Below are 25,178 nucleotides of genomic sequence, written 5' to 3'. Positions count from 1 at the left end.
CAAAGGAAGATTATAATCTATAACCATATCATCAGCATTTAAGAGCTCTGGGAAATTTGGATTTCAGTTTTTGATTGAGTAACTGTATGAGAATTATACCATGCTGGCAATGTTAGTAATAAACTAGAAGATGATTCCATGAAACTCAAGGCATTTATCTTAATTTTTTAAAAGATACAAATCCAACAATAGTAACTTCAATTCTTATGAATATAAAGATGCAGGAGGACTATTTTTATTATAAAAATTTCAAATATTACACAAATGGATTTTTATTATGAGAAGTTTCAAATGTAAATTTTAGACATACATAATATATAAATATATAAAGCATATAATTTCAAACATACATATATATAAATATATAAAAGTAGCGAGAATAATAAAATGAACCACCTTTGCCCATCACCCAGACTCAACATTTATCAGAATTTTTTGCCACACTTGCTTCATCTATACCTTTCATTATGGCTTACTGAAGTGTTCTAAAGTACATTCCTCATTTATTATTTTCCCTCCTAGACACTTTTTAGTATGGATCTCTAAACAATATGGACACTTTCTCTCATGTCCTGACACAGCCTGTAAATAATTCCTTGGTGTCGTATAATATCTAGTACATGTAAATTTCCTCTGTTATTTGAAAATATCTTTTTTGCATTGGTTTTGTGCAAGTTAGAATCTAAACAAGGTTCACACTTTGCATTTAGTTCTTATGCCTTTGGATCTCTTTTATTTCTGTAGTTCAGATTGTTGATGGCTGGTTTTGGTGGCTGAGTGGGATGAAGCACAGGTGGGATGAATTTTGTAAGCCATGTGAAAAGAAAACTTGAAATCACAAAGCTTGGTGGGAGTGGGGAGATTGATTGTAACATTTATGGCTGAAATAATATTTTTAGGCCCATGCCAAACTTAGAAAAAAGTCTTTCAGAGTAGTAGTATTTACATATATTTTGTTTTGTGCAACTAAATTGAATTGCTATTTGGAATATTTAATTAGAAACTGAAGTTGTCTATCTTATATCAAACTAGAATAAGAAAAAAAATCCCACATGTGTTTCTGAGAGATCTAATTCTCACTGCAAATTAGAAATCAATTATCTTTCTACAGAATGTCTTCCACAATGTAAGAAAATATTTTTTCTTTGGACTTTATCTCTTTATTTTCATGTATTAATTTTAGTTAAATCTAATTACAATCCTCCTAAAATAATTGTCCATCTACCACTGGATATACTGTTTCTTAAGGTAATGTTATAAAATCTAGTAAGGCATAAGGTTAAAAAAATTTTTTAAATAAAATGTTCTTAAGCACTCTAGAATAAAAATATAATAGAGCAGAATCTCACTAACAGGAATGTCCAAATAACCTCAAATTGTTTATGCCAACTTGCTTTATTAATTCTCCATAGGATCTTGTTGAAAATTTTGTAGTAGGCCACATCATTTTGAAAGACATGGAAGTGATTATTAAAATATACCTTAAAATATACCTTAATATGTGTTTTTTTAATATAAATAATCTTTATAAAGATAGAACATAAATTATAGCAAAGTTATATTCTCTTTGTTGGAAATCTTGAGTTTTGCAGTATAGATTATAAGAATTTAATTAATGTCAGAACACCAAAACATTTTGACTGGGTATAAGCCATGGTATTAAAGCTTATTTTGCAGACAAGACACATGCTTTATATGCTTTTGTAGGAGGTGGAATCTTTAGTAGCTTCAAATCTTAAGACTTATAATAAAGAGGAAAGGGAGTGAAAAGTAGAAAGAGACAATTTTTAGTTTCCCTCCTTCTAAATGTTAAGAATATTTATTCCTTTCTAACAGTGTTGATGTGTATCAATAGTTTGTACTTTTACCCTCTGGTACTTGATTATTCCAAATGTTTGCTTTATATATGCCTTTTAGGTGCCCCAATGTGAGTTTGCAAAAGCTACCAGAACAGTGGTTATGGAATGTTTTAGAGGAAATTAAATGCAGTGATCCTTCATCTAAACTCTGTGCTACAAGGCGCAGTGCTGGAATTCCTTTCTACATACAGGTACCTATTCATGGGATATAGCTGTTTGTCTTTTGATAATTTGTTTTGTCTTTTGACAATCTCCTTGATGTGTGAGTTAGCATATTGTATAAGGGACAGCTCTGTCTTTTAAGTGCTATAGCATTTGTGGCTTTGTTGTATGTGTGAACAATGTGTTCCCATGAGAGATTTGTTCTTGGAACAAACCCTCTACAAGATCAGTCTTGTAATATGAACAGAGAGTGGTATAGATTTCCGCCTCACTTCTAGGAAGTATACATGTTGCCTTTTTTGTTGAATTAGAAAAAATAGTCTTTCTGTTATTTCAGGACCCTTAAGACTCTGTAAGCAACCAGTATTAACAGTTTCTTTTTAATCCCTCCATAAAATGTCCCATGTGCAAAATAATTTTAATCCTAGTAGTAGCTAACAATTATAAGTGGTTATTTCACATATAATATCTTATGTAATCCTTCTCAAGCCCTATGAGATATGTCCTTTGATCATCCATATATTGTAGATGAAGAAACTTATCTAAGAAGCTTAGGAAAGTCAAGTTAACTTTCTAAAAGCCCCAGAGATAGTGTGAGCAGAGTTAAGACTTACTTGAAGCCCAAGCAGCCTGATTGAATGGGTATGTGTGAGTGTGTTTTCTTTTTTTAATGCAGAAGAAAACATTATACACACTGTTTTGTCCTTGCTTTTTTTTCATTTAACATTGTACCTTAAAGAACACTACATATCAGCATGCCCAGATATTACTAGTTGATACAAAAACATTTTATTTCCACAGTGTTGAAATTAAGAGGCTGTCACTCTCATAAATGCAGTGAATAAAAACCAGAGCCCTCATATACTAAATCAGACCCGAACCTAAAAGGCCTTTGTTTAATATTCAGTAAGATATAGTCCAGGAATGGGGGCAGTATAATAAAAGCAATAAAAATAAGTGAAATGAAGTCTTTTTTTTTTTTTTTTTTTAATGCCCCTACCTATGTTTTTTTCCTTCTTTTTCTTTTTTTCTTTTTTTTTTTTTTTTTTATGTTACTGGATATCTTTTTATTTTTTTTTTTATTTATTTTTTATTTATTTTATTTTTTTTTTTTATTGGTGTTCAATTTACTAACATACAGAATAACACCCAGTGCCCGTCACCCATTCACTCCCACCCCCCACCCTCCTCCCCTGCTACCACCCCTAGTTCGTTTCCCAGAGTTAGCAGTCTTTACGTTCTGTCTCCCTTTCTGATATTTCCCACACATTTCTTCTCCCTTCCCTTATTTTCCCTTTCACTATTATTTATATTCCCCAAATGAATGAGAACATATAATGTTTGTCCTTCTCCGACTGACTTACTTCACTCAGCATAATACCCTCCAGTTCCATCCACGTTGAAGCAAATGGTGGGTATTTGTCATTTCTAATAGCTGAGTAATATTCCATTGTATACATAAACCACATCTTCTTTATCCATTCATCTTTCGTTGGACACCGAGGCTCCTTCCACAGTTTGGCTGTCGTGGCCATTGCTGCTAGAAACATCGGGGTGCAGGTGTCCCGGCGTTTCATTGCATTTGTATCTTTGGGGTAAATCCCCAACAGTGCAATTGCTGGGTCGTAGGGCAGGTCTATTTTTAACTGTTTGAGGAACCTCCACACAGTTTTCCAGAGTGGCTGCACCAGTTCACATTCCCACCAACAGTGCAAGAGGGTTCCCTTTTCTCCGCATCCTCTCCAACATTTGTGGTTTCCTGCCTTGTTAATTTTCCCCATTCTCACTGGTGTGAGGTGGTATCTCATTGTAGTTTTGATTTGTATTTCCCTGATGGCAAGTGATGCAGAGCATTTTCTCATATGAATGTTGGCCATGTCTATGTCTTCCTCTGTGAGATTTCTGTTCATGTCTTTTGCCCATTTCATGATTGGATTGTTTGTTTCTTTGGTGTTGAGTTTAATAAGTTCTTTATAGATCTTGGAAACTAGCCCTTTATCTGATATGTCATTTGCAAATATCTTCTCCCATTCTGTAGGTTGTCTTTGAGTTTTGTTGACTGTATCCTTTGCTGTGCAAAAGCTTCTTATCTTGATGAAGTCCCAATAGTTCATTTTTGCTTTTGTTTCTTTCGCCTTCGTGGATGTATCTTGCAAGAAGTTACTATGGCCGAGTTCAAAAAGGGTGTTGCCTGTGTTCTTCTCTAGGATTTTGATGGAATCTTGTCTCACATTTAGATCTTTCATCCATTTTGAGTTTATCTTTGTGTATGGTGCAAGAGAGTGGTCTAGTTTCATTCTTTTCCTTCTTTTTCTTATTCCTTCCTCAAATTTCCAAAGTCATTGTTGTCTGGTAACAATGGACAGCACTTACAGAGGTGGTTGATTTGATCCAGAGATCATTGAGGTAGTTCTGCTGGATGAATTTTGGTGACTTTCAGGAATGAACTCCTCTCTGATCTGATATCAGTTTGGTTCATGTTCTGCCTGTAATTCATTCTGACTTCATTCATGTTTTTGCATCATTCGTCTGAGGACAAATGTTAATACAGTAGCAAGGTCTAGTTGCATGTTTATGCTATCCTTATTCCACTTCTGGTTCCCATTTCACACTAAATATTAGTCACAGTGACAGAGCAGTCAGGACATGCACTTTCTTAGCCCATCCTTGTGAAGAGTGTTATAACTATGCACACAGTTCTTGACAGAAAAAAAAACCATGATTCCAAGGAGACATTTCAGTAATTGCATATACCTTTATTTATGTTAGTTGAGTAAAATCTAAATTATAAGAAAAATCAGAGAGGTCCCATTCCTTATAGTATAACCTACCTGTAAGTTATGTTCTCATGGAAACCTCTACTTAGTGTTAACTATGGAGAAAAACTGCCCTACTTAATGAACTTATCTTTTGTGCAGATAATGAAGTTTTTTTGAGTGGTCATTAGAAAAATAGTGTATATGTTTTCTGAGCTTAAACATACTATGATAAAATTCTCTTTTAAATTTATCTATTTTGGGTATTCTTCTTTCATGGATTATAAAAATCTCCAAAGATGCAGAGTAGCTTGAAACTTTCACTCTTGGGAGCTAGTAGCTACGTACAAATGAAATAATCACTGCTACTCCTACTCTTAATTCTATACAACCACTAATCTATTTTCTGTTTCTATAGATTTGCCTATTCTGGACATTTCATATAAATGGAATCATAATGTGTGGCCTTCATGTCTGGTTTCTTTTACTTAGCATGTTTCAAAATCCATCCATGTTGCTTCATTCCTTTTTATTGCCTCAGGTAGTTTAATATCCTATTTTTATGTTTATTGTATACTGAAAAAATGTTACACACAAAGTAAACAAGCAGCTCTTAGAAATACAAATATGGGACTCCTTTGGAGTTTGTAGTATTTTTTTTTTTAGCTCCATGGAAGCTTCCTGTGCTACAATTTGATAGTACTCCAAGGTGGAGAAGAGACTCTTTAGTAAAGAATTAAATAATTGATCAATCTCCAGGGAGTTTCCAAATTCTTGCTAGAAATTTAATCCACAGGTTTTGTGTGTGTATGTGTGTGTGTGTGTGTGTGTGTGTTTTGTCTTTTAAATAAAGGAGATTTTTCTTGTTGGTAAATATATTATAAAAATGGGGATGCCTGGGTGGCTCAGTGGTTGGGTGGTTGCCTTCAGTTCAGGTTGTGATGATCCTGGGATCTAGGATCGAGTCCTGCATCAGTCTCCCTGGGAAGAGCCTGCCTTTCCCTCTGCCTATGTCTCTGCCTCTCTCTTTCTCTGTGTCTCTCATGAATAAATAAATAAATAAATCTTTAAAAAAATAAAAAATAAAAACAGACTTGCTTATTGTATCTGAGACCTGCCACCTAGTTATGGTCCTAAAAGAGTTGTCAATAAGAGCTATTCCCTCAACCTCTTAAAATTATACAGTTAACCAGCAAACCCGGAAATGACCTTAGAGATTCCATGATATCAGTCTCATTGAATTCTACAGATGAAGAATCTAAGGGATGGAGAGGTTAAGCTACTTGCCCAAGGCCACGTGGCTTAATTAACTTACTTGATACCTCCTATTTTTATAGGGGGATTTTGCACTTTGGGATTGATGCTGGGAAATAGCAAATAGGTATATGTAAAATAAGATCCCCATTAATTTTTGCCTTATTTTTCCATAGGCGCTATTGGCATCTGAACCTAAGAAAGGCAAAATGGATTTGTTAAAAATAACAATGAAAGAGTTAATCTCCTTGGCTGGACCTACAGATGACTCACAGAGCACAGTCCCCCAGGTAATAATGGAAATATACAAAGCCTGCTAAGAAGGAAGTGATTTTAAATCTTTGTTGTACAAAAAAAAAAAAAAAGTATCTGCTAAAGATACAAAATTCTCGAAAATAGGACAGGCATTTGAAGCTTGATCTGGATTGTTTTGATTTGTTTTCTTGGCCTTTCTTGTCCACAAAATAAACCATTGCTTTACTTGATATATATTAACCAAAATGAACTATTTTTAAACTCTGGTAAAAACATCCAACTTAGATAAGGTATTTTATAATACTATTCTTGCATCTAAAAGTTTTTAAGGGGCAGCTCTGGTGGCGCAGCGGTTTAGCGCTGCCTGCAGCCCAGGGCGTGATCCTAGAGACCCTGGATCGAGTCCCACGTCAGGCTCTCTGTATGATGCCTGCTTCTCCCTCTGCCTGTGTCTCGCCCCTCTCTGCCTCTATGAATAAATAAATAAAATCTTTAAAAAAAAGTAAAAGTTTTTAAATGAATGTGCTATCACTTTTAAATTTCCCATGTGCTTCTTTGAGTTGCTGTACATGTTGTAATTCAGTAGCTGATCTTTCCCTAAAATGAAGTATCTAACTTTTGGTATATTCATATTTTAATTTTAGCTTATATTCAGTCTCTTTTAATCACTGCTACAGCTGGGTTAAGTGTGTGTGGAGGGGTGTATGTGTATATGAGTGAGAAATTGAGGTAGGTATCCTTGCAGCTCCCCTCCACTCCGTGATGGTGAATATCTTCAAGGACACCTTGTCTAAGTTTTCTTAGTAAATGCTTTGTAGTAGGACTTTCCTACCCAACTGTAGGAGGCCCAGACTAGGTCAGGGAACAGAAGAGCTGACGTGTCAATCAAGTATAATACGTACATACATACGTGTGGTTTTACTTAAAGAGCCTGTGGGAGGTGTTAAAGGGGAGCCTGTGGGCCAGAGTGTGACTAGTGGGAAAGAATGGGGTTTATTAGCATATGCCACTTTCTGGCCTATGACTATAAGATGTAAAATATCCTCATTTCTCTACAACTTTTAAAATGTTGCTAATCACCTTTCAGAAATTATTAATTTTAGATTTTTTTCCCCCAGCAAAATGTGAAAAATATAATTTGGTTCCATTTTCCTAGACTCTCACTTAAAAAGAGAAGTGCTGTTTTTTTTTTTTTTTTTATGAGAACATATGAAAATAATGGAATTTTATTTTATTTTTATTTTTTATTTTTTTTTTAATTTTTATTTATTTATGATAGTCACACACACACACACACACACATCCCTGAAATTTGATTTTAAAGAGTGTTGGATGATTATTGTCCTACCCTGCTTCAAGATCATTCATGGCGGGATCCCTGGGTGGCGCAGCGGTTTAGCGCCTGCCTTTGGCCCAGGGCGCGATCCTGGAGACCTGGGATCGAATCCCACATCGGGCTCCCGGTGCATGGAGCCTGCTTCTCCCTCTGCCTGTGTCTCTGCCTCTCTCTCTCTCTCTCTCTCTCTGTATGACTATCATAAATAAAAAAAAAAAAAAAAAAAAAAAAGATCATTCATGGCATTTTAGTGGTCATTTTTATTAAGTTGGTAAGATTTAAAAATTTCATCTCTGACCAGCCTTCTAGGCATTAGTTGATAACTTGCTTTCCTTCTCCCCTTTTGTGTTGTATTTCTTATTATTTTTATTACGTATCTGTGAAACATTTCAGCATATAAAAATGTACAGTGAACAGTGAACATCTATAAAACCACTTCCAAGCTAAAGAAGTAAAACATTGCACATAGAATCATATGTGCTGTGGGGTCCTCCACAATTTGTGCCCCTTTCTTCCCCCTCAGCTATAATCACTAAGCCAAGTTTTTCCATTTTGCATTCTTTTATGACCCTTTTTTTTTTTTAAACATAAATGGTATCATCCGTACATCTTTTTATAGTTGGGGTGTTTACAATGAACATTATTTTTCAATGAATGAGCTGTAAGTCCATAAGTTCATTGTAATGTTTTTTTTTTTTAAGATCGATTGATTTTAGAGAGAACATGGGGGAGGGAGGGGCATAGGAGAGGGAGAGGGATTGAGAATCTTAAGCAAACTACGTGCTGAGCATGGAGCCTGTCAAGGGGCCTGATCCCGTGTTTGGGAGATTATGACCTAAACCAAAACCAAGAGTCAGACACTTAATTGATTGAGCCACCCAGGCATTCCAAGTTTATTATAATTTCTGAATGGTATTACACTGTACATAATTTCTACCTGGATTCTGCTTCATGTGAAATGGCGCTTCCCAGTTTTATTTCACATTTCTTTGATACCTGGCTAGCTTTAACATCTTTTCCTGTATTAATTAGTCTTCTGGATTACTTCTGTGAATTGCCCATTTAAAGACTTTTGGCTACCTTAAACTGGTTATTTGTCTTTGTCTTGTAGGAGTTGGGTTTTTTCTGTTTTAAAATGATTTTCCTGGGGCCCCTGGGTAGTTCAGTCAGTTTAGCGTCTGCTTTCAGCTAAGGTCATGATCTCAGGGTCCTGGGATCAAGCCCTGCATGGGTTCCCTGCTCAGCGGAGCGACTGCTTCTCCTTCTCAACACCCACTATCCCTTGATCCCTGCTCCTGCTCTCTCTCTCTCTTTCAAATAAATAAATAAATAAATAAATAAATAAATAAATCTTTAAAAAATGATTTTCCTGATAACTATATTCCTTTCTGGTTATTTGAGTTACACATACCTTCTCCCAATCTGTGACTTCTCCTTTCACTTTGCTTATGCTATTATTGCATGAAAGTTTTAAATTTTATTATTATTTTTTTAATTTAAATTCAATTTATAGTACATCATATTTATAGTATTCAAATGTAGTGTTCAGTGATTTATCAGTTATGTATAACATCCATTGTGCCCTCCTTAATACCTATCACCCAGTTATCTCATCCTCGTACTTACCTCCCATGCAGCAACCCTCAGTTTGTTTCCTGTAGTTAACTAAGAGTCTCTCAAGGTTTTTCTCCCTCTCTGATGACTTCTCATTCAGTTTCAAATTTTAACGAAATGGAATATGTCAGCTTTTTCTTTTATGGCTTGTGCATTTGGGTCTTGATTAATAAATACCCCAAGGTCAGAATGATATTTTTTTATTTCTTTTTAAAGTTTTAGAGTTTTACTTCTCACATTTCTGTCTTTATACCACCTGTAATTTGTTTTTGTTTGTGCATAAGGTAAGAAAATAATTTTATTATTTTCTACTTAATTAATATACAAGCATTTTTGATACAGTATATCCTTTCCCCTTAATTTATAACACTGTTCTATCTTTCATGTACTGTTTTTTTTTTGATATGCATATCTGTTTGTGTGCTGTATTTTATTGGTCTACTAGTCTGTCTGTCCCTGAGCCAATATCATTATTTTAATTACTGTCTTTTTAATAAGTTTTGGTATCTGGTAGGATGAATCTCCCTTTTTTCCCTTTGGAATTGTTTTGGCTATATTTGTTCAACTGCACTTCCATATAAGTATAGAATCAGCTTGGTAAGTTCAACCCCTTTTAGAATTTTGGTTGGAATTTAAATTTATTGATTTGTTTGGGAAAGATGACTTTATATTGAATATAAGCACAACGATAACCAAAAAAATTAATTGTATTTATACACACCAGCAACATACAATATAATCTTTAAAATACCATTTGTAATCACTACAAACATTATAAAATATATGGAATTAAATCTCACAAAAGATCTATAAGATTTCTAGAAAATTATTCTTAAAAACAATGAAAGACATAGAGGAAGATCTGAATAAATGGAGAAAAAAGTCATGCTCATGAACTGGAAAATTCAATATCCAAAAAGATACTGGGGTTGACTCGTTTGGGTGTCTGCCTTCCTTTCCGCTCATGATCTCAGGGTTCTGGGATTGAGCCCTGCATGGGGCTCCCTCCTGGCTGGGAAGCTTGCCTCTCCCTCTCCGTCTCCCACTCCCCTTGCTTGTGCACTCTCTTAAAAAAAAAAAAGTCACGCCAACAATTGCTATACTACAACTAATGTTACGTAAATTCTTTTGGATTTTAGATTTTCTTTGTGGATAACAATATCCTCAGTGAATAATGCTTAAATGTGTTTTATCTTTCTAATTTTTGGTCATAGAACATTTTTGCGAATATGAATATAGTGATTTTTCATACAATACCATCTTTCCATACAGAGACCAAACCCACAACTTTCACATGATGAATATTTTTTACACATTGATAGATTCACTTAAAGGCTCTTTAAAAATATTTTTTACATATTTTCACTGGATTCATAAATGAGGTTGGCCTATGGATTCTCTTTCTTGTGCTGTACCTGTCCTTTTTTTTTTTTTTTTTTAAGATTTTATTTATTTATTCATGACAGAGAGACAGACAGACAGACACAGGCAGAGGGAGAAGCAGGCTCCATGCAAAGAGCCCGATGTGGAACTCAATGCCCTTACCCCAGGGTCACGCCCTGAGCCGAAGGCAGATGCTCAACCACTGAGCCATCCAGGCATCCCTGTCCTTATTTTTTATGTAAAATTTTTATTGGATTATAACCTTAGAAAGTTATGTTTAAATCACATGTATACCGCAGTAAAGTTCCACAGGTGAACACACTTCTGTAACTAGCAAGAGACAGAACATTTTAGTACCTGTAAGTTTCCTCATGTTCCCTTCTCATCAGTACCTTTTCCCCAAGGGTAACCACTATTCTAACTTTAACACCTTAGTTTTAGTTTTACCTGTTTTTTAAAAATTTTAAATAAATGAAACCATCCATTATATACTTTTTTGATATGGCTTCTTTTGACCAATGTTATGTTTATCGTATCTATCCAAGTTGTAATTTATTCATTTTCATTGCTATATAATATTATATAACTTCTTCATTCTTCTGTTGACGAACATTTGTGTAGTTTTTTAATCTGGATTATTAATCCAGGACTTTTAAGAACATTCTTGTACATACCTAATGGTAAACATTCATGTACCTTTCTTTTCAGTAGATACCTAGGAACGGTTATTTGGTATGTTGTATATTAGTTTTAGTAGATATTACCGTTTTCCCAAAGTGGTTGTCCTTACTTTATTTTTGGACTGATAAAATAAATTTGGGAGTCTTTTCTTCTAGTAGTTTATATGAATTGGGATTATGTATTCTTTGAATTATGGCAGAACTTATACATAAAATGACATGGGTCTGGTTTTTTTGGTAATTAATAGGTTGGGTTTGTTTTTCTGTTTTTGGTGTCTGGGTAGGATTTTTATCTATTGATTTCCTTTATGTAATGATAGCCTCTATCTAATTTTTAAATTTCTCCTTGAATTTGCTTTGATAAATTCTGTTTTCTGGGAAATTTTTCATTTTGACTTAATTCTTCAAACTGATTTAGGGTAGTATTATAGTAGTTTTGCTTTATTCTCTGGTATATCTGTAGTCATGTCATTTGGTATTCCCATGATACTGCTTATTTTCTTCTTTCTTCTTGGTTAGTCAGAGGTTTGTTTTTATTTTAAAATATCAGCTTTGGGTTTTGTTAATGATCTTGCTTATATTGTTGCTTTTTTCAAATTTTCTGCTCTTTTAAATTTTCTCTCTGTTTTGAATTTATTGTTTATCATCTTAATTGGATACTTAGCATATTTATTTTTAGTCTTTTTAAAAAATAGAAACATGTAGGATATGCATTTCTTTTAAGTTCTACTTACAAATGTTCATGTGTAGCATCTTGGTTGTTATTCACCTCTAAATATAAACAATTTTTTTCCTTTGACCAGTGTATTTTAAAAGTGTCAGTTTTAATGGTATTTAAAGAAATCAGTTTCTAATTTAATTATAGTATAATTAGAGCATAATCTGTAAGATTTTAATTATGTGGTATTTGTTGAGATTTTATTTGTAGATAGATTTAAGTCATTTTAAAAAATAGATGTTTAATGTGTACTTGAAAACAGCACATTGTGTCTATTTGTTAGGTACAGGATTTTGCATATGTCCATTGGACCAAGCTTTTTTTTTATTGCATTGTTCAAATCTTACTTTTAAAAAATTGATTTATCAGATAATAGTTGTTTTATTAAAATATGCTATTTTAGGAATGCCTGGATGGCTCAGCAGTTGAGCAGATGCCTTTGGCTCAGGGCATGACACTGGGATCCAGGATCAAGTCCCCCAGAGGGCTCCCCAGAGGGAGCCTGCTTCTCCCTCTGCTTGTGTCTCTCCCTCTCTCTCTCTGTGTGTGTCTCTCATGAATAAATAAATAAATCTTTTTAAAAATGTGCTATTTTTTCTGTGGATTACCTATTCTTGTAATTCAGTAATTTTTTTTTAATTTCGAGGTTAAATTATTGGATATGTACAGATCTAGAATTACCATGGTCTTCAACCCAAAACTAATTTTCAGATTTTTATTCTAGGTTCATGCTTTAAATATTCTTAGAGCCTTGTTCAGAGATACACGTCTGGGAGAAAATATTATTCCGTATGTTGCTGATGGAGCTAAGGCTGCAATTCTAGGCTTTACATCACCAGTCTGGGCAGTAAGTGCTTTTGCCATTTATTTTCATTCACCTAATTATAGTTCTAAGTAGGTTTTAATAAACTACTTTTTATCTCCTTTCTTGGGTTTTTAGCCATAACTCTTTGTTTTCCTATTTAAGTGATTGCATTAGGGATTTTAGCATGTATCTTTAGCCTCACAGTCAACCCTTAAGTGGTATTTATCACTTCAATTGAAGTTTAAGACTTTATAAGAACCTAACAATATAATACTTCGATTTCTCTTCTCCTAATCTTTGTGCTTTTATTACACATTCCACTTTTACGTGTGTTACAGACCTATACTACATGGTTGTTATTTTTGTTTAAACTGTCATTTGTTTCTTTTTCAAAATGTACCATTTTAAAATGTACAGTTCAGTGGCATAAAGTACATTTGCAGTGTTGTGCAGTCATTCCCTTTGTTTTTTAGAGCATTTGCATCATCCTAAACAGGAGCTCTGTATCTATTGAACAGTTTCTCTTCTCCCTCTTCCCCCTTTCCCTAGTAACCTCTCCTCTACTTTCCAGGCTCTGTGAATTTGCCTATTGTTAAGTACCTCATATAAGTGAAATCATAGAATGTTTGTCCTTTTGTATCTGGATTGTTTCACCTAGAATAGCGTTTTTAACATAGTGTGTGTCGTAATTTCATTCCTTTTTAAGGCTGAATGATGTTCCATTGTGCATATATGTGACATTTTGTTTATGCATTCATTTGTTGATAGACATTTAGATTCTTTCTTTTTGGCTATTGTGAATATGCTACAACAAACATTGGTGTATAAGTACTAAGTTTCTGATTCTAATTCTTTTGTGTATATCATATGATAATTCTGTGTTTAACTTTTTGAGAAACAGCCAAACTGTATTCCACAGTGGCAGTACCATTTTATACTTCCATCAGCAATATACAAGAGTTCTATTTTCTTTACACCCTTGCCAACACTTACTATTTTCTGTTCTGTTTTGTTGTTGTTGTTGTTGTTGTTTTTTGATAATAGCCAACCTAATGGGTGTGAAATGCTATCTCATTCTGGTTTTGATTTATATTTCCCTGGTGGCTAATGATGTTGAGCTAGAAGTAGAACAACTCTTAGTATCTTAATGAGTTTTTCTTTTGGATGCTGTGGGCTCTGGGTATCTGTGTTGAGTTCAAGTGTTGTAAATATACTCTATTAAAGGGTTAGAAACAAACAAACAAACAAACACAAAGTATTAAAATGGAAGAGGTTAAATATTGAGTCACTTTTTTGTTTGTTGTTTTGTTTTGTTTTGTTTTGTTTTGTTTTGTTTTGCAATATGATCACTGTTTTGGACTCAGAACTCTAAAGATAGGGGACAATACCCAGGATAGTAGCTGTTGGGTTTAAGAAGGTCAACTTTCATAACTCTTAGGAGAAATACCATGATTTTATTGTCTTCCTTCCAGAATAAAGGAGACTAACCTGTGGTTTGTGAGTACTTGACATGTGGCTTAAAAAAAAAAAAAAAAAAAAAAAAGACTGTCAAAGGGAGAAGAGGAAAGAAGCTAGACCTTAATATGTTACTTGCAAAATGGAGAATTTGCTAGAAAGGCAGGTGTTCCGGTCAGTGATCCACACAAACCATTTTATAACTATAAGATAAGCCTCTGAGAGTCAGTATATCGTAGTATAGGCAAAGTATAGGCATAGCCTCTGAGAGTCAGTATGTCATAGTATAGTATATTAGGAGTCAGACTCCTAATGTGAAGAGGAATCCTCAAGGTTGCCAACTTCTGCCTGGAAAATTGGGCGTCTTCCTGTAAGAAAGACAAATGTCTAAAATCCTGTCTAGGAGCATTGCCTAACTACTCCCAAGGACACAGTGTTTACCTTTTGCATTTTCAGGAAGCAGAGAGCAATACCTGTGTACCTTTAGTAGAGTCATAGAGGTAGGAATGTGGCTTGACCATCCGGAAAACTAGAGATCGTAAAACTGATTGCCAGAAATATCAATATTGTTTTCTTTAAGTCATAAATTCAAGATGAACAAAGAAATCTTTCAGAGAATGAAACCTGGTGACTTTTCCAACCTTTTAATAAAACTGAAAGTATCAAAAATGAGTGGCTCATTTTTTTAAAAATCTTTTTTTGGGGACCTTTAAAACAGTAACACATGTACCAGAGAAGTTTTGAAAATAAAGAAAAGCATTAAAAGAAAAGTGAAAGTTACCTGTTTAACTACCATACATATATAGTCATTATTAATTTTCTGCCTTTTTTTAAATGTGGGTTTTATATGTTTGTAGTACTCAGATACACACATATATCCACAAAAAAACTGTGTAAATATGTGTATGTGCTCATGTGTAGTTTTATTTTTGGGAATCTTCCTTACTAACCCTGGTTATGAAGGAATCTTTTTGGTTCTGGTTATTTCCTCAGCTGTACTAGAGGAAGTCAACACCATAGCCCTAATGATCAATCTATGACTTTAATATATTGATTGTTACATTTTTTCTTATAAAAACTTTAATATATTCCAAAACTATAAATAAACATAACCAATGAATGTGAAGAGGGCTTCATTTTAAAACTATTAAAATTTACAACAGTTTAAAGCAGGTTACTACAGGATTCTCTGTTGAGGTCATTTAAAGAATTGATTTTTCCTGAATGCAGGTGAAATGTGTTTTAACTTATAGAAATGTAATTTGTGTGTATCTTCTCAGGAATGTATTTTGTGCCTAAAGATCACTACATCTGTACTTCTGACTTAACTGTTTTCTCTTGGTGGAGAGGAAAAAAAATAACAAAACACAAGTAAAATTAACTTAATGTAAATTTTGCAGTAAAGGGACATTTTCCAACAAGCATTCGTATATAATTTTATTTTTACAGATTCCTCAGTCTTTTGTATTAAGACCAACAGATTTTTTGATCTTTGCCACTTGTTGGACATTTTTAAAATATAAGGGAAAGGTATTGTAAACATATTAGGCATTAGGCACACCTACTGTGTGGCAGATGATATATTAAACACTAGAAATACAAGAATAAATAAGACATAAACATAATAATGGCTGTCCTGTTGAGAATTTTCTGTACCTGGCATCATTTACCTTGATAATATCTGTTAATGCTCAGGACAGCTTTGCAAAGTCAATTCTATTACTATAATCTCCATTTACAGATAAGGAAGACGAGGCTCAGAGAGGCAAAATAACTTTGTGTAAGGACACACAACTATTATCTGTCTGACTCCAGAATCTGTGCTATTATAGGGGAAAGTTTTTGGTGTTGTAGGAATACAAAGAAGGTGCATTTTACCTACCTTGTAGGGTTTGGGTTCTTTTCCTTAGGAAACAGAGCTGGAAGTATAATCTAGGTGCTAAGGTTTTATTGAATGGTACAAACTCAAAGCAGCAAGAATGAAGGAAAAAGTAGGTGAGACAAGGAAAGAGGAAAAGTATTACTGAGCAGGCCTTGAACTTGCAGGAAGACTGAGCTAGTTGTCTGGTCTCGTGATAGATCTTCTGGGCAGGCCATGTGAAACTGCCACCTCTTGGAACAGTCCCATCTCCCCTCTTACTGGTCAAAGGTTAACACTTGGGGCATTAGCACAACTCAGACAGGTGCTGGCACAACCCTCGGGCAGCTGCAAGAGAAGGCAGTTCCCATGCCCTGTGGTAGCGTCTCGTCTGAGTCTGAAAATGGCTGGATGAGTCACAGCCTCCATAGATTTAGTTGGGACAGACCTGGGCTTTGGAACTGTGGCTCCCACTGCTCCCACCTTTATGAGAGAGCTTCTCAGTAGGAGAGTGCTGGAATCTGATTGATGTAGTTAAAAAGACTCAGTTGAAAGGTGGCAAGAGGGAAGGAGGAAAACTAATCAGGAAGCTATTGTAATAGTTCTGATGGCTCAGAATGGAAAAATATTAGTAAAAATGGTGACAGGTGATGATTTTTGACATGTATTTTAGAGATGAAGCTAGTCAAGTTAAAGAGCCTGGGTGACTCAGTTGGTTAAGTGTCTACCTTGGGCTCAAGTCATGATCCTTGGATTCCTAGAGTCAGCCTTCTGGGCAGGGAGCCTCTTCTCCCTCTCCCTCTGCCTCTCTCCACCTCCTGCCACCCACCATACCACTTCCGCTGCTCATGCTGTCTCTCAAATAAATAAAATCTTTATTAAAAATTTAGGTAAGAGGGGGATCCCTGGGTGGCGCAGCGGTTTAGCGCCTGCCTTTGGCCCAGGGTGCGATCCTGGAGACCCGGGATCGAATCCCACGTCGGGCTCCCGGTGCATGGAGCCTGCTTCTCCCTCTGCCTATGTCTCTGCCTCTCTCTCTCTCTCTCTCTCTGTGTGACTATCATAAAAAAAAAAAAAATTAAAAAAAAATTTAGGTAAGAGTAACTTACAGGTGCATGTATAGAAACTGAGACATTTCTGGGCAGTCCCTTTTTTTTTGTTCAGTGACTGGGAAACCTGATCTTTCCCTGCATCCTCATTGCAGGGCAAGTAACTCATCTTCCCAGCTTGCCTAGAAACTCCACTGAGTGTACCATTGTAGCATCGTACTAAGACCCACACTGGTCTTATAGTTCTGTCTGGTATATCGTTAGTTGTTTCCCTCAGGCCAGCTCTGGTCTGCAATATGCAGTGGGTTTCAGAGGAGGAAAAGGAGCCTTTCAGATATTTCCAGTGGCACTGCCATGTATATACTCTGTGCTCTGTTGGTATGAGCATGTTCAGAGTCTCTGGTAGTTGTGAGTTTGCTACAAGGGTTCCAGGTGGAAGGCTGTGTGGTACTTAAACCTAGCCATGCTCTCTACTCATTACGTTACATGCCTTGGCATGGAGCTTTACTCACAGGAAAGGTACTTTATTTATTTTTTTTTTTGGAAAGGTACTTTAAAAAAGAAATCACGCATAGGTGGTGTATTGAAGCTCTGTCTCTCTCTTTGCCTCACTATTTTGGAACGAGATTACCACGAACTCCAGACTTGGCTGGCCCTCCCCTTAATCTTAGGCCCAGAAATCTCAGTACAGCTTTACTGGATTACAGATGAGGGATTTATGACCTAAATTTTTAAGTGTCTTTTTCATGGTCACATGGCTAAGAAGTGATGAAAGGCAAATTAAAATCCAAATCCCATTTAATTTTTTCAGAAAGTATTTTTTTCTATTGTAAACTGGCACCATGTACACTAGACAAAATATTTTATATTACATGCAGATCCCATTCTTAGGGATGTGACCATCTGTTAAGGGTAAAGGTGTATGATGTATAAATGACTGTACCACATAGTGATTGCACATGATAGTTTCTGTCTGCATTTTTATTTATTTTATTTTATTTTAATTTTTTCAAAGATTTATCTATTTATTCACAAGAGATATATAGAGAGAGGCAGAGACATAGGCAGAGGGAGAAGCAGGCTTTTCACAGGAGCCCGATGTAGGACTTAATCCCGGATCCCAGGATCATGACCTGAGCCTGAAGGCAGTCCAACCGCTGAGCCAATCGCTAAGCCACCCAGGCATCCTTGCATTTATATTTTAAAACTATTTGTCAAGGGAGCATTTATGTTAGAAAAGCCATATATATGTAAGAAAAATGTGTTATGTGCACATATACATACACACAAGCATACACACTTCTACACACACACATATTGCTTTGTGAAACCTAATTTTCTTTTCCTTTATCAAATCCTTCCATATTTTATACAAGTCTATATGGTTAGCTTTTTCATGCTTGAAAGAAAATGTTATGTACTTAGTGAAAAAAAAGGAAGAATTGATAGTAATCGTTAATTTGTAGCTGAATATCAGGTCCTTATCAACCATATGTTGGGGGCTTGATGGAGAAATAAGTAAGAAAATAGGACGGTTTTCTGGTATTTTTCTTATGATAAGGATTGATTATAGCTGAAGTTATTTGGCAGCCATTCTATTCTCTCCATTTTTTACTACTACTTTTTTCTATTGTCTCTCCTTTTTACTTGTATTCTCCTTGATCCATCCTTCCCAAACAGGACATGTTTTCATTGTTGTTACTATGAAGAGTTTTTCAAAGTATATTAGTACTGATTAGTACCTTTTTCATTACCTACATTGATATGATATCAAAGATTCATATTAGCATCTACTATGAATGATTTAGGAGTTGGTAATGCAGTTTGTCAGCCAGTCTTAACCTCTCTCTCAATTGTACTTCTACATAATTTCCTTCTTTAATTAGCTTTGTAGTGGATTGGGACAGAAAATATGGATGAAAATAAAAAGGAGTACCTTAAAAAAAAAAAAAAAGGGAGTACCTTAACCAGATGTCCTGGAAGCATTTATACTCCTGCACGAAAAAACGGGGATGCTCTTCTATCTTAAGTAACAAGTAGTGTCTTCCATGCTAGTTATTTCCTCTGTATTTACATTAATGTTTCTAATGTTATGCTATATAACTTCTACACATTTAAAAATATAGTTTATATTTCAACATATGAAAATCAATATAATGTACCATAGGAATAGACTGAAGGATGAAACCACATGATCATCTAAACAGGTGCAGAAATCCAAACACCATTTCATGTTATAAATAACAATTAACTAGGAATGGAAGGGGACTTTTTCAACCTGACAAAGGGTACCAATGGAAAACCTGTAGCTAATAACATACTCCATAGTGAAAGACTGAAAGTTTTCCTCCTAAGATCAGAAATAGGACAAGGATATCAACTCTTAACCATATCTATTCAATATTGTACTAAAAGTTGTAGGTAGGGCAATTAGGCAAGAATAAGAAATAAAAATCAGCCAAATTGGGATGTCTGGGTAGCTCAGTGGTTGAGCGTCTGCCTTTGGCCCAGGACATGATTCCGGGATCTGGGATCAAGTCCCACATCAGGCTCCTTGCAGGGAGCCTGCTTCTCCCTTCTCCCTCTGCCTGTGTCTCTGTCTCTCTCTGTGTCTCTCATGACTAAATAAATAAAATCTTAAAAAAAAAATCAGCCAAATTGGAAAGGGAGATGCAAAACTTATCTATTTTTCAGTGATAGTCTTCTGTATCGAAAGTCCTGAGGAATAAACACACACACACATTAATAATACCATCAAAGGGAATAAAATACTTGTATTTTGTTAAATACATTTAACAAAAGAAATGTTAAGACTTGTACACTGAAAATTACAGAACATTTTTGAAAGAAATTGAAGGCTCAAATAAGTGGAAAGATATTTCATGTTCATGTATTGGATAGCAATACTCCCCAAATTGATCTACAGATTTCAATGTAGTCTCTATTTAAATCTCATCTGAATTTTTTGCAGAAAATGACAAAATGATTGTAAAATTCAGATGAAAAGCAAGGGACTCAGACTAGCCAAAACAATCTTGAGAAAAAAAGAGGACTCACATGCTCAAATTTCAAAACTTATGACAAAGGTGACAGTAATCAAGATAGCATGATATTGGCATAAGGATAGACATTTATAAATCAATGGAATAGAATTAAGTGTCTAGAAATAAAACCTAACATTTAGTAAAAAAAGATAATTCAGTGAGGGAAAGAATAGTCTGTTCAGCAAATGATACTGGGGCAATTGGATATACACATGAAAAAGAATGAATTTGCTTCTTATCTTATGCCATATTAAAAAATTAACTCAAAATGAGTCAAACTCCTAAATGTAAAAAGCTAAAATGGTAAGACTTTTTAGAAGAAAATATTAACTGCCAATCTTTGTAACCTTGGGTTAGGTAACAGTTTCTAAGATATGACACCTAAAGCACAAGCAGCAAAAGAAAAATGATGAATTAGACTTGATAAAAATTTAAAATGTTTATGTTTCAAAGAATACATCAAGAAAATGAAAACACAAAAGACAGAATGGATAAAATATTTGTAAATCATATATCTGATATTTGGTTAATATATAAAATATATAAAGGACTTTTTTTAAAGTAGGATCCATACCCAGCATGGAGCCTATCATGGGGCTTGAACTCAGGATGCTGAGATCAGTACCTGATCAAGATCAAGAGTTGGATACCCAACCAAATGGGCCCCGCTAGTGCCCCAGAATATATAAAGAACTCTTAAGGGGATCCTTGGGTGGCTCAGTGGTTTGGCACCTGCCTTCAGCCCAGGGTGTGATCCTGGAGTCCCAGGATCGAGTCCTACATCGGGCTCCCTGTGTGGAGCCTGCTTCTCCCTCTGTTTCTCTCTCTCTCTCTCTCTCTCTCTCTCTATATATATATATATATACACACACATATATATACACATATATACATATATATACATATATGTATACATGTATCTATGTCTCTCATGAATAAATAAATAACATCTTTAAGAAAAAAAAACTCTTAAAACTCTGTGAGAAAAATTATGACAACCTGGTTAAAAAATAGGCGAAGAACTTGAAATTTATCCAGAAAAGATATGTAAATGTACAATAAGCACATGAAAAAATACTCAACATCATTACACAGTAGGGAAACAAAAATATTCAAATCATTACTCAGTAGGGAAACGCACATCAAAATCACAATGAGATACCATTTCACAACCATTTAGAATAGTTCAAATCAAAAAGATGGATGGTAACAATTATTGGGGAGCATTTGGAGACTTGGTGAAATCAGAACCCTCATACATTGCTGGCACAAATGTAAAATGATACCACCACTGTGGCAGGTCCTCAAAAGGTTGATGTACAGCTACTGTTACCAGTGGGGACATCTGCATTGTGTGAATGAAGGTTTTGTTTCTTGGATTTCCCATGAACGATTTACGTGAGGATCCGCACTCAAATAAAGACAGCCAGAAGGAAAGTAGCAAGCACAAAGCAGCTTATTAAGGACATTATACTCTCAAGGTGGGAGAGTGGGCAGGCCCAAAAGTGGCCACTGTACAGGAGTTAAGGGTATCTTTTCTTTTTATGTTTGCATATGTTGTAGGTCATAGCTAGAGCAGTCTCTGACTGAGGTTGTTTCCAGTCATCTAAGATACTCTTGATGGAACTGTCATGGCCATCTTCTGCTATGGGGATGAGTTAGGGGTAGGTTGAAGAAACCACAATGTAAATATATTATAATGAAGCTATACCTTGGGGGCAGAGATTGGAAAGGAGAGAGCATATTCTGCGCCAGTGGCTCCTGGTCTGTCAGCCCTGGGGCATTGGAAGCCATAAGGCCAGGATGTTAAAAGCCACGAAGTCAGGATGCTATGCCCCAGGCTTCTAATACATCACGTATTTATCACTGCCATTGCCTTTAACTCTTGTCTGACTGCCTACTCTATCATTACTATATGACCCAGCAGTACTATTTGTACCTATGTACCCAAAAGAAATGAAAACATGTTCACACAAAAACTTGTATAGGAGTGTTCATAGCATAGTTATCCATACTAGCCCCAAATGGAAATAACCCAGATGTCCATCAGATGATGAGTGGATTTTTAAAATGTGGTATATCCATGCAATGGCATATTTGACCATGAAAAAGAATGTCATACTGAAACATGCTATAGCATGGGTGAACCATGAGTATAGCTAAGTGAAAGAAGCCAGATGAAAAGGCTGCCTATTGCATGATCCCACAAATATGAGATGTCCAAATAGGCAAGTCGATAGAAACGAAAGTAGATTAGTGCTTGGCCTGGTGTGGGCAGATGCGTAATGACTGGTAATGTGTATAGCGTTTCATTTTGGAGTGATGAAAATACTACATTATGAATGTAATAAAAAACCACTGAATAGTACCCTTTAATATGGTGAATTTTATGGTATGTGAATTTTATCTCAATAAAAGGAAAATTATCTTTTCAATGCCTTAAAAATCATTATTTGGGGGCAGCCCGGGTGGCCCAGTGGTTTAGCGCCACCTTCAGCCCAGGGTGTGATCCTGGAGACCCGGGATGGAGTCCCACACTGGGCTCCCTGCATGGAGCCTGCTTCTCTCTCTGCTTATGTCTCTGCCTCTTTCTCTCATGAATAAATAAATAAAATCTTTAAAAAAAATCATTATTTGTTGGCCCTTGGGGGTTGCTATGTCATGAACTCATTATTCTGCAAACTGGTAAATTTATGGAAATGATTCTTTAGTAATCAATTAACGGGGTAACCAAAGAGCTGATAAGGGAAAACTTTATTTTTCTTAAAATTGTATCTAATTAAAAAAAAATTGTATCTAATTAATGGTAGAATATCACTGTTTTGCTACACCTACTGGAATCGATGATGATGATTATGGCTCCTAATAAGGGAACTTGGTACTGAATTTATCAGGCTAGTACTGTTGGAACCCTCAGATCCATCTTAATATTACTGAAAGACTGTCTCCTGCCTCCAGTTTATTGAATCAGACAAAGGGATTTTTTTTTTTCTGGGGGTACCAATTCACTTTGTAAAACAGTCCTCTAAGTTTTGGTTAAGGTGTTCCTTGGCAGTCATCCTCTTTCGTCTCCAGGAATTCCTATTTTGGCTTGATTGCACTTGGCAGCCTTTGTTAGAAAGTTTGGCTTAGGGGTAAGTTGGAATTTGTGCTTCTGTTTTTCTGTCTTTGTGCGATTCCTGAGAGGAGACAAGGTTTCATATGACTTTACCAAGTCATTGTAAACCCAAGAGTTTTTGGGCACTAAGTCAATAGACCAGGTGAGAGAGAATCAAGATCTGAGTGAGGGCATATTGATAGTGTAACAGGACAGATTGATTTGTTGTTTGGGGACATTAGGGCAGGTAGTAGGTGCTTCATTAATGTTGACTGTGGAATGAACATAAGTGAATTTGTCCAATTTTAGGGTTTCATAGCAATATTGGTATGAATTATGCCACTTTGGTATGAATTGTCCACTTCCAGAGTTACCATGTGTGAATTGAGTCAGTCTTGGGCTTCAAGAGGAGAGGTTGCAAACCGGTGGCTGATAGGTCAAATCTAGCGTACAACTGTGTTTTATTTGGCCTCGTTGATGTTGGGTTTTTTTTCCCCCTTTATTTTGTTGCCAGCATTTCAAAATAGTGAGATTTCACATAAAAACTGGGTTTTTTGGCTTCTCTTGAAAAAGCAGATCTGGCAACACTGGGCTTATGTTCCCTCATGCAGCTCAGCTGAAGCTGAATAGTGACTGCATTAGACTCAGCCATGTGCTGCCCCTGTCACTCACTGGTCCCTGTGGGCCTTTGAATTTGTGACCCTTATTGCAGTGGTTTCAGAGGGCTCTTTTGTAATCTTACATTTGGTTCTTTTAATTATTTTTCTTATGGTGTTTAAACATACCATATGATTATGACACCTATCTCATTAAGATACAGGTTTCGTATTGGCTGTAAGTGTCTTCTATTGCTAGGTATCTTCCATGGGGCTGGCATAGTGACTTACATCCTATAGGGAAGTCAGTACGTATTTATACATCTCTGCTCTGATTTGGCAAGGTAATCGAGGAAGCCCTTTATGCTGTGGCATTCAAGATGTTTTTATGATCCAACAAAACATCTTGACACGTTGGTTTGGAAATAGGTATCTCTGTTATTATCATTTTGAAGAAATGATTTGTGTTTATTAATGATCGTTCCCTCTTTTATTAACCAGTTGTCTCAGACAGTTATAACAGACAACTTATTAAATTACTACATTGTGGTGTTAATAAACAATACTTTGGATATTAAATATTTTCTTGGCCATATTAATTAATGTGGATTAACTTAGATATCATAAATATTTCCCATAGGTAAACAATTACAGAAAATAAATGGAAAGAGCTGAGCTCTTTACTGGGGTATTTCTTGTCAGAAATAATATAGGAAAATGAATTTTTTAAAATTTAAAAATAGTGTTATTTGATGATACAAGTACAAAGAAAACAATTGGTAGTAATGTTAGGAGTACAGGAAAGAGCCCTTGTATGCATGTGGTTGGGTTACAAAGTTTAGTGTAAGAGGAAGTCATTGAGTCAGCTACTGTACAGTTTTTGAAAATTATTTCATGAACACAAACCATATCTTCTTTAGCCCCACATTAGCCAATTGGGTAAGGACTTTGAATGTCAAGTTTGAACATGGTAAATGTTGGTTTCATGCCATATATATTTCTTAACCCTTATTGTGCATTTATTTTTACATTAGGTGAGAAATTCATCCACACTTCTTTTTAGTACCTTGATCACAAGAATATTTGGAGTTAAAAGGGGAAAGGATGAACTCTCCAAAAAAAATAGGTAAGCTTCATCTATTGCTAACTTTACTTTTTACAAAATATTGTCCTGGCCAAAAATAATTTTTGGAAATTTGCTTACTTTTATGGATTTATCTAGAGCATAAAACTATTAAAATGCTATAGTAAATTAAT

At 35.3% G+C, this 25,178-nt stretch overlaps 1 protein-coding gene across 8 annotated transcripts in view; it reads left to right on the top strand.

Annotated features, from left to right (window-relative positions):
- The window catches only part of THADA (THADA armadillo repeat containing), a 332,898-nt gene that overhangs the window by 77,644 nt on the left and 230,076 nt on the right, over positions 1-25,178 (top strand). For 6 of the 8 annotated variants that reach the window (XM_077915218.1, XM_077915217.1, XM_077915212.1 and 3 more), the window contains exons 24-28: positions 1,918-2,050; positions 5,196-5,318; positions 6,208-6,321; positions 12,742-12,864; positions 24,956-25,047. In XM_077915218.1, coding sequence (XP_077771344.1) covers positions 1,918-2,050; positions 5,196-5,318; positions 6,208-6,321; positions 12,742-12,864; positions 24,956-25,047 — 585 coding nt within the window. The remainder of the gene's footprint in view (positions 1-1,917; positions 2,051-5,195; positions 5,319-6,207; positions 6,322-12,741; positions 12,865-24,955; positions 25,048-25,178) is intronic. The other 2 variants (XM_077915220.1, XM_077915219.1) reach the window with 1 other exon arrangement.

Source organism: Canis aureus, chromosome 11, assembly GCF_053574225.1.
Source record: "Canis aureus isolate CA01 chromosome 11, VMU_Caureus_v.1.0, whole genome shotgun sequence".
In the NCBI taxonomy this organism is placed as follows: Eukaryota; Metazoa; Chordata; class Mammalia; order Carnivora; family Canidae; genus Canis; species Canis aureus.
This window is presented reverse-complemented; position numbering and strand designations above follow the sequence as displayed.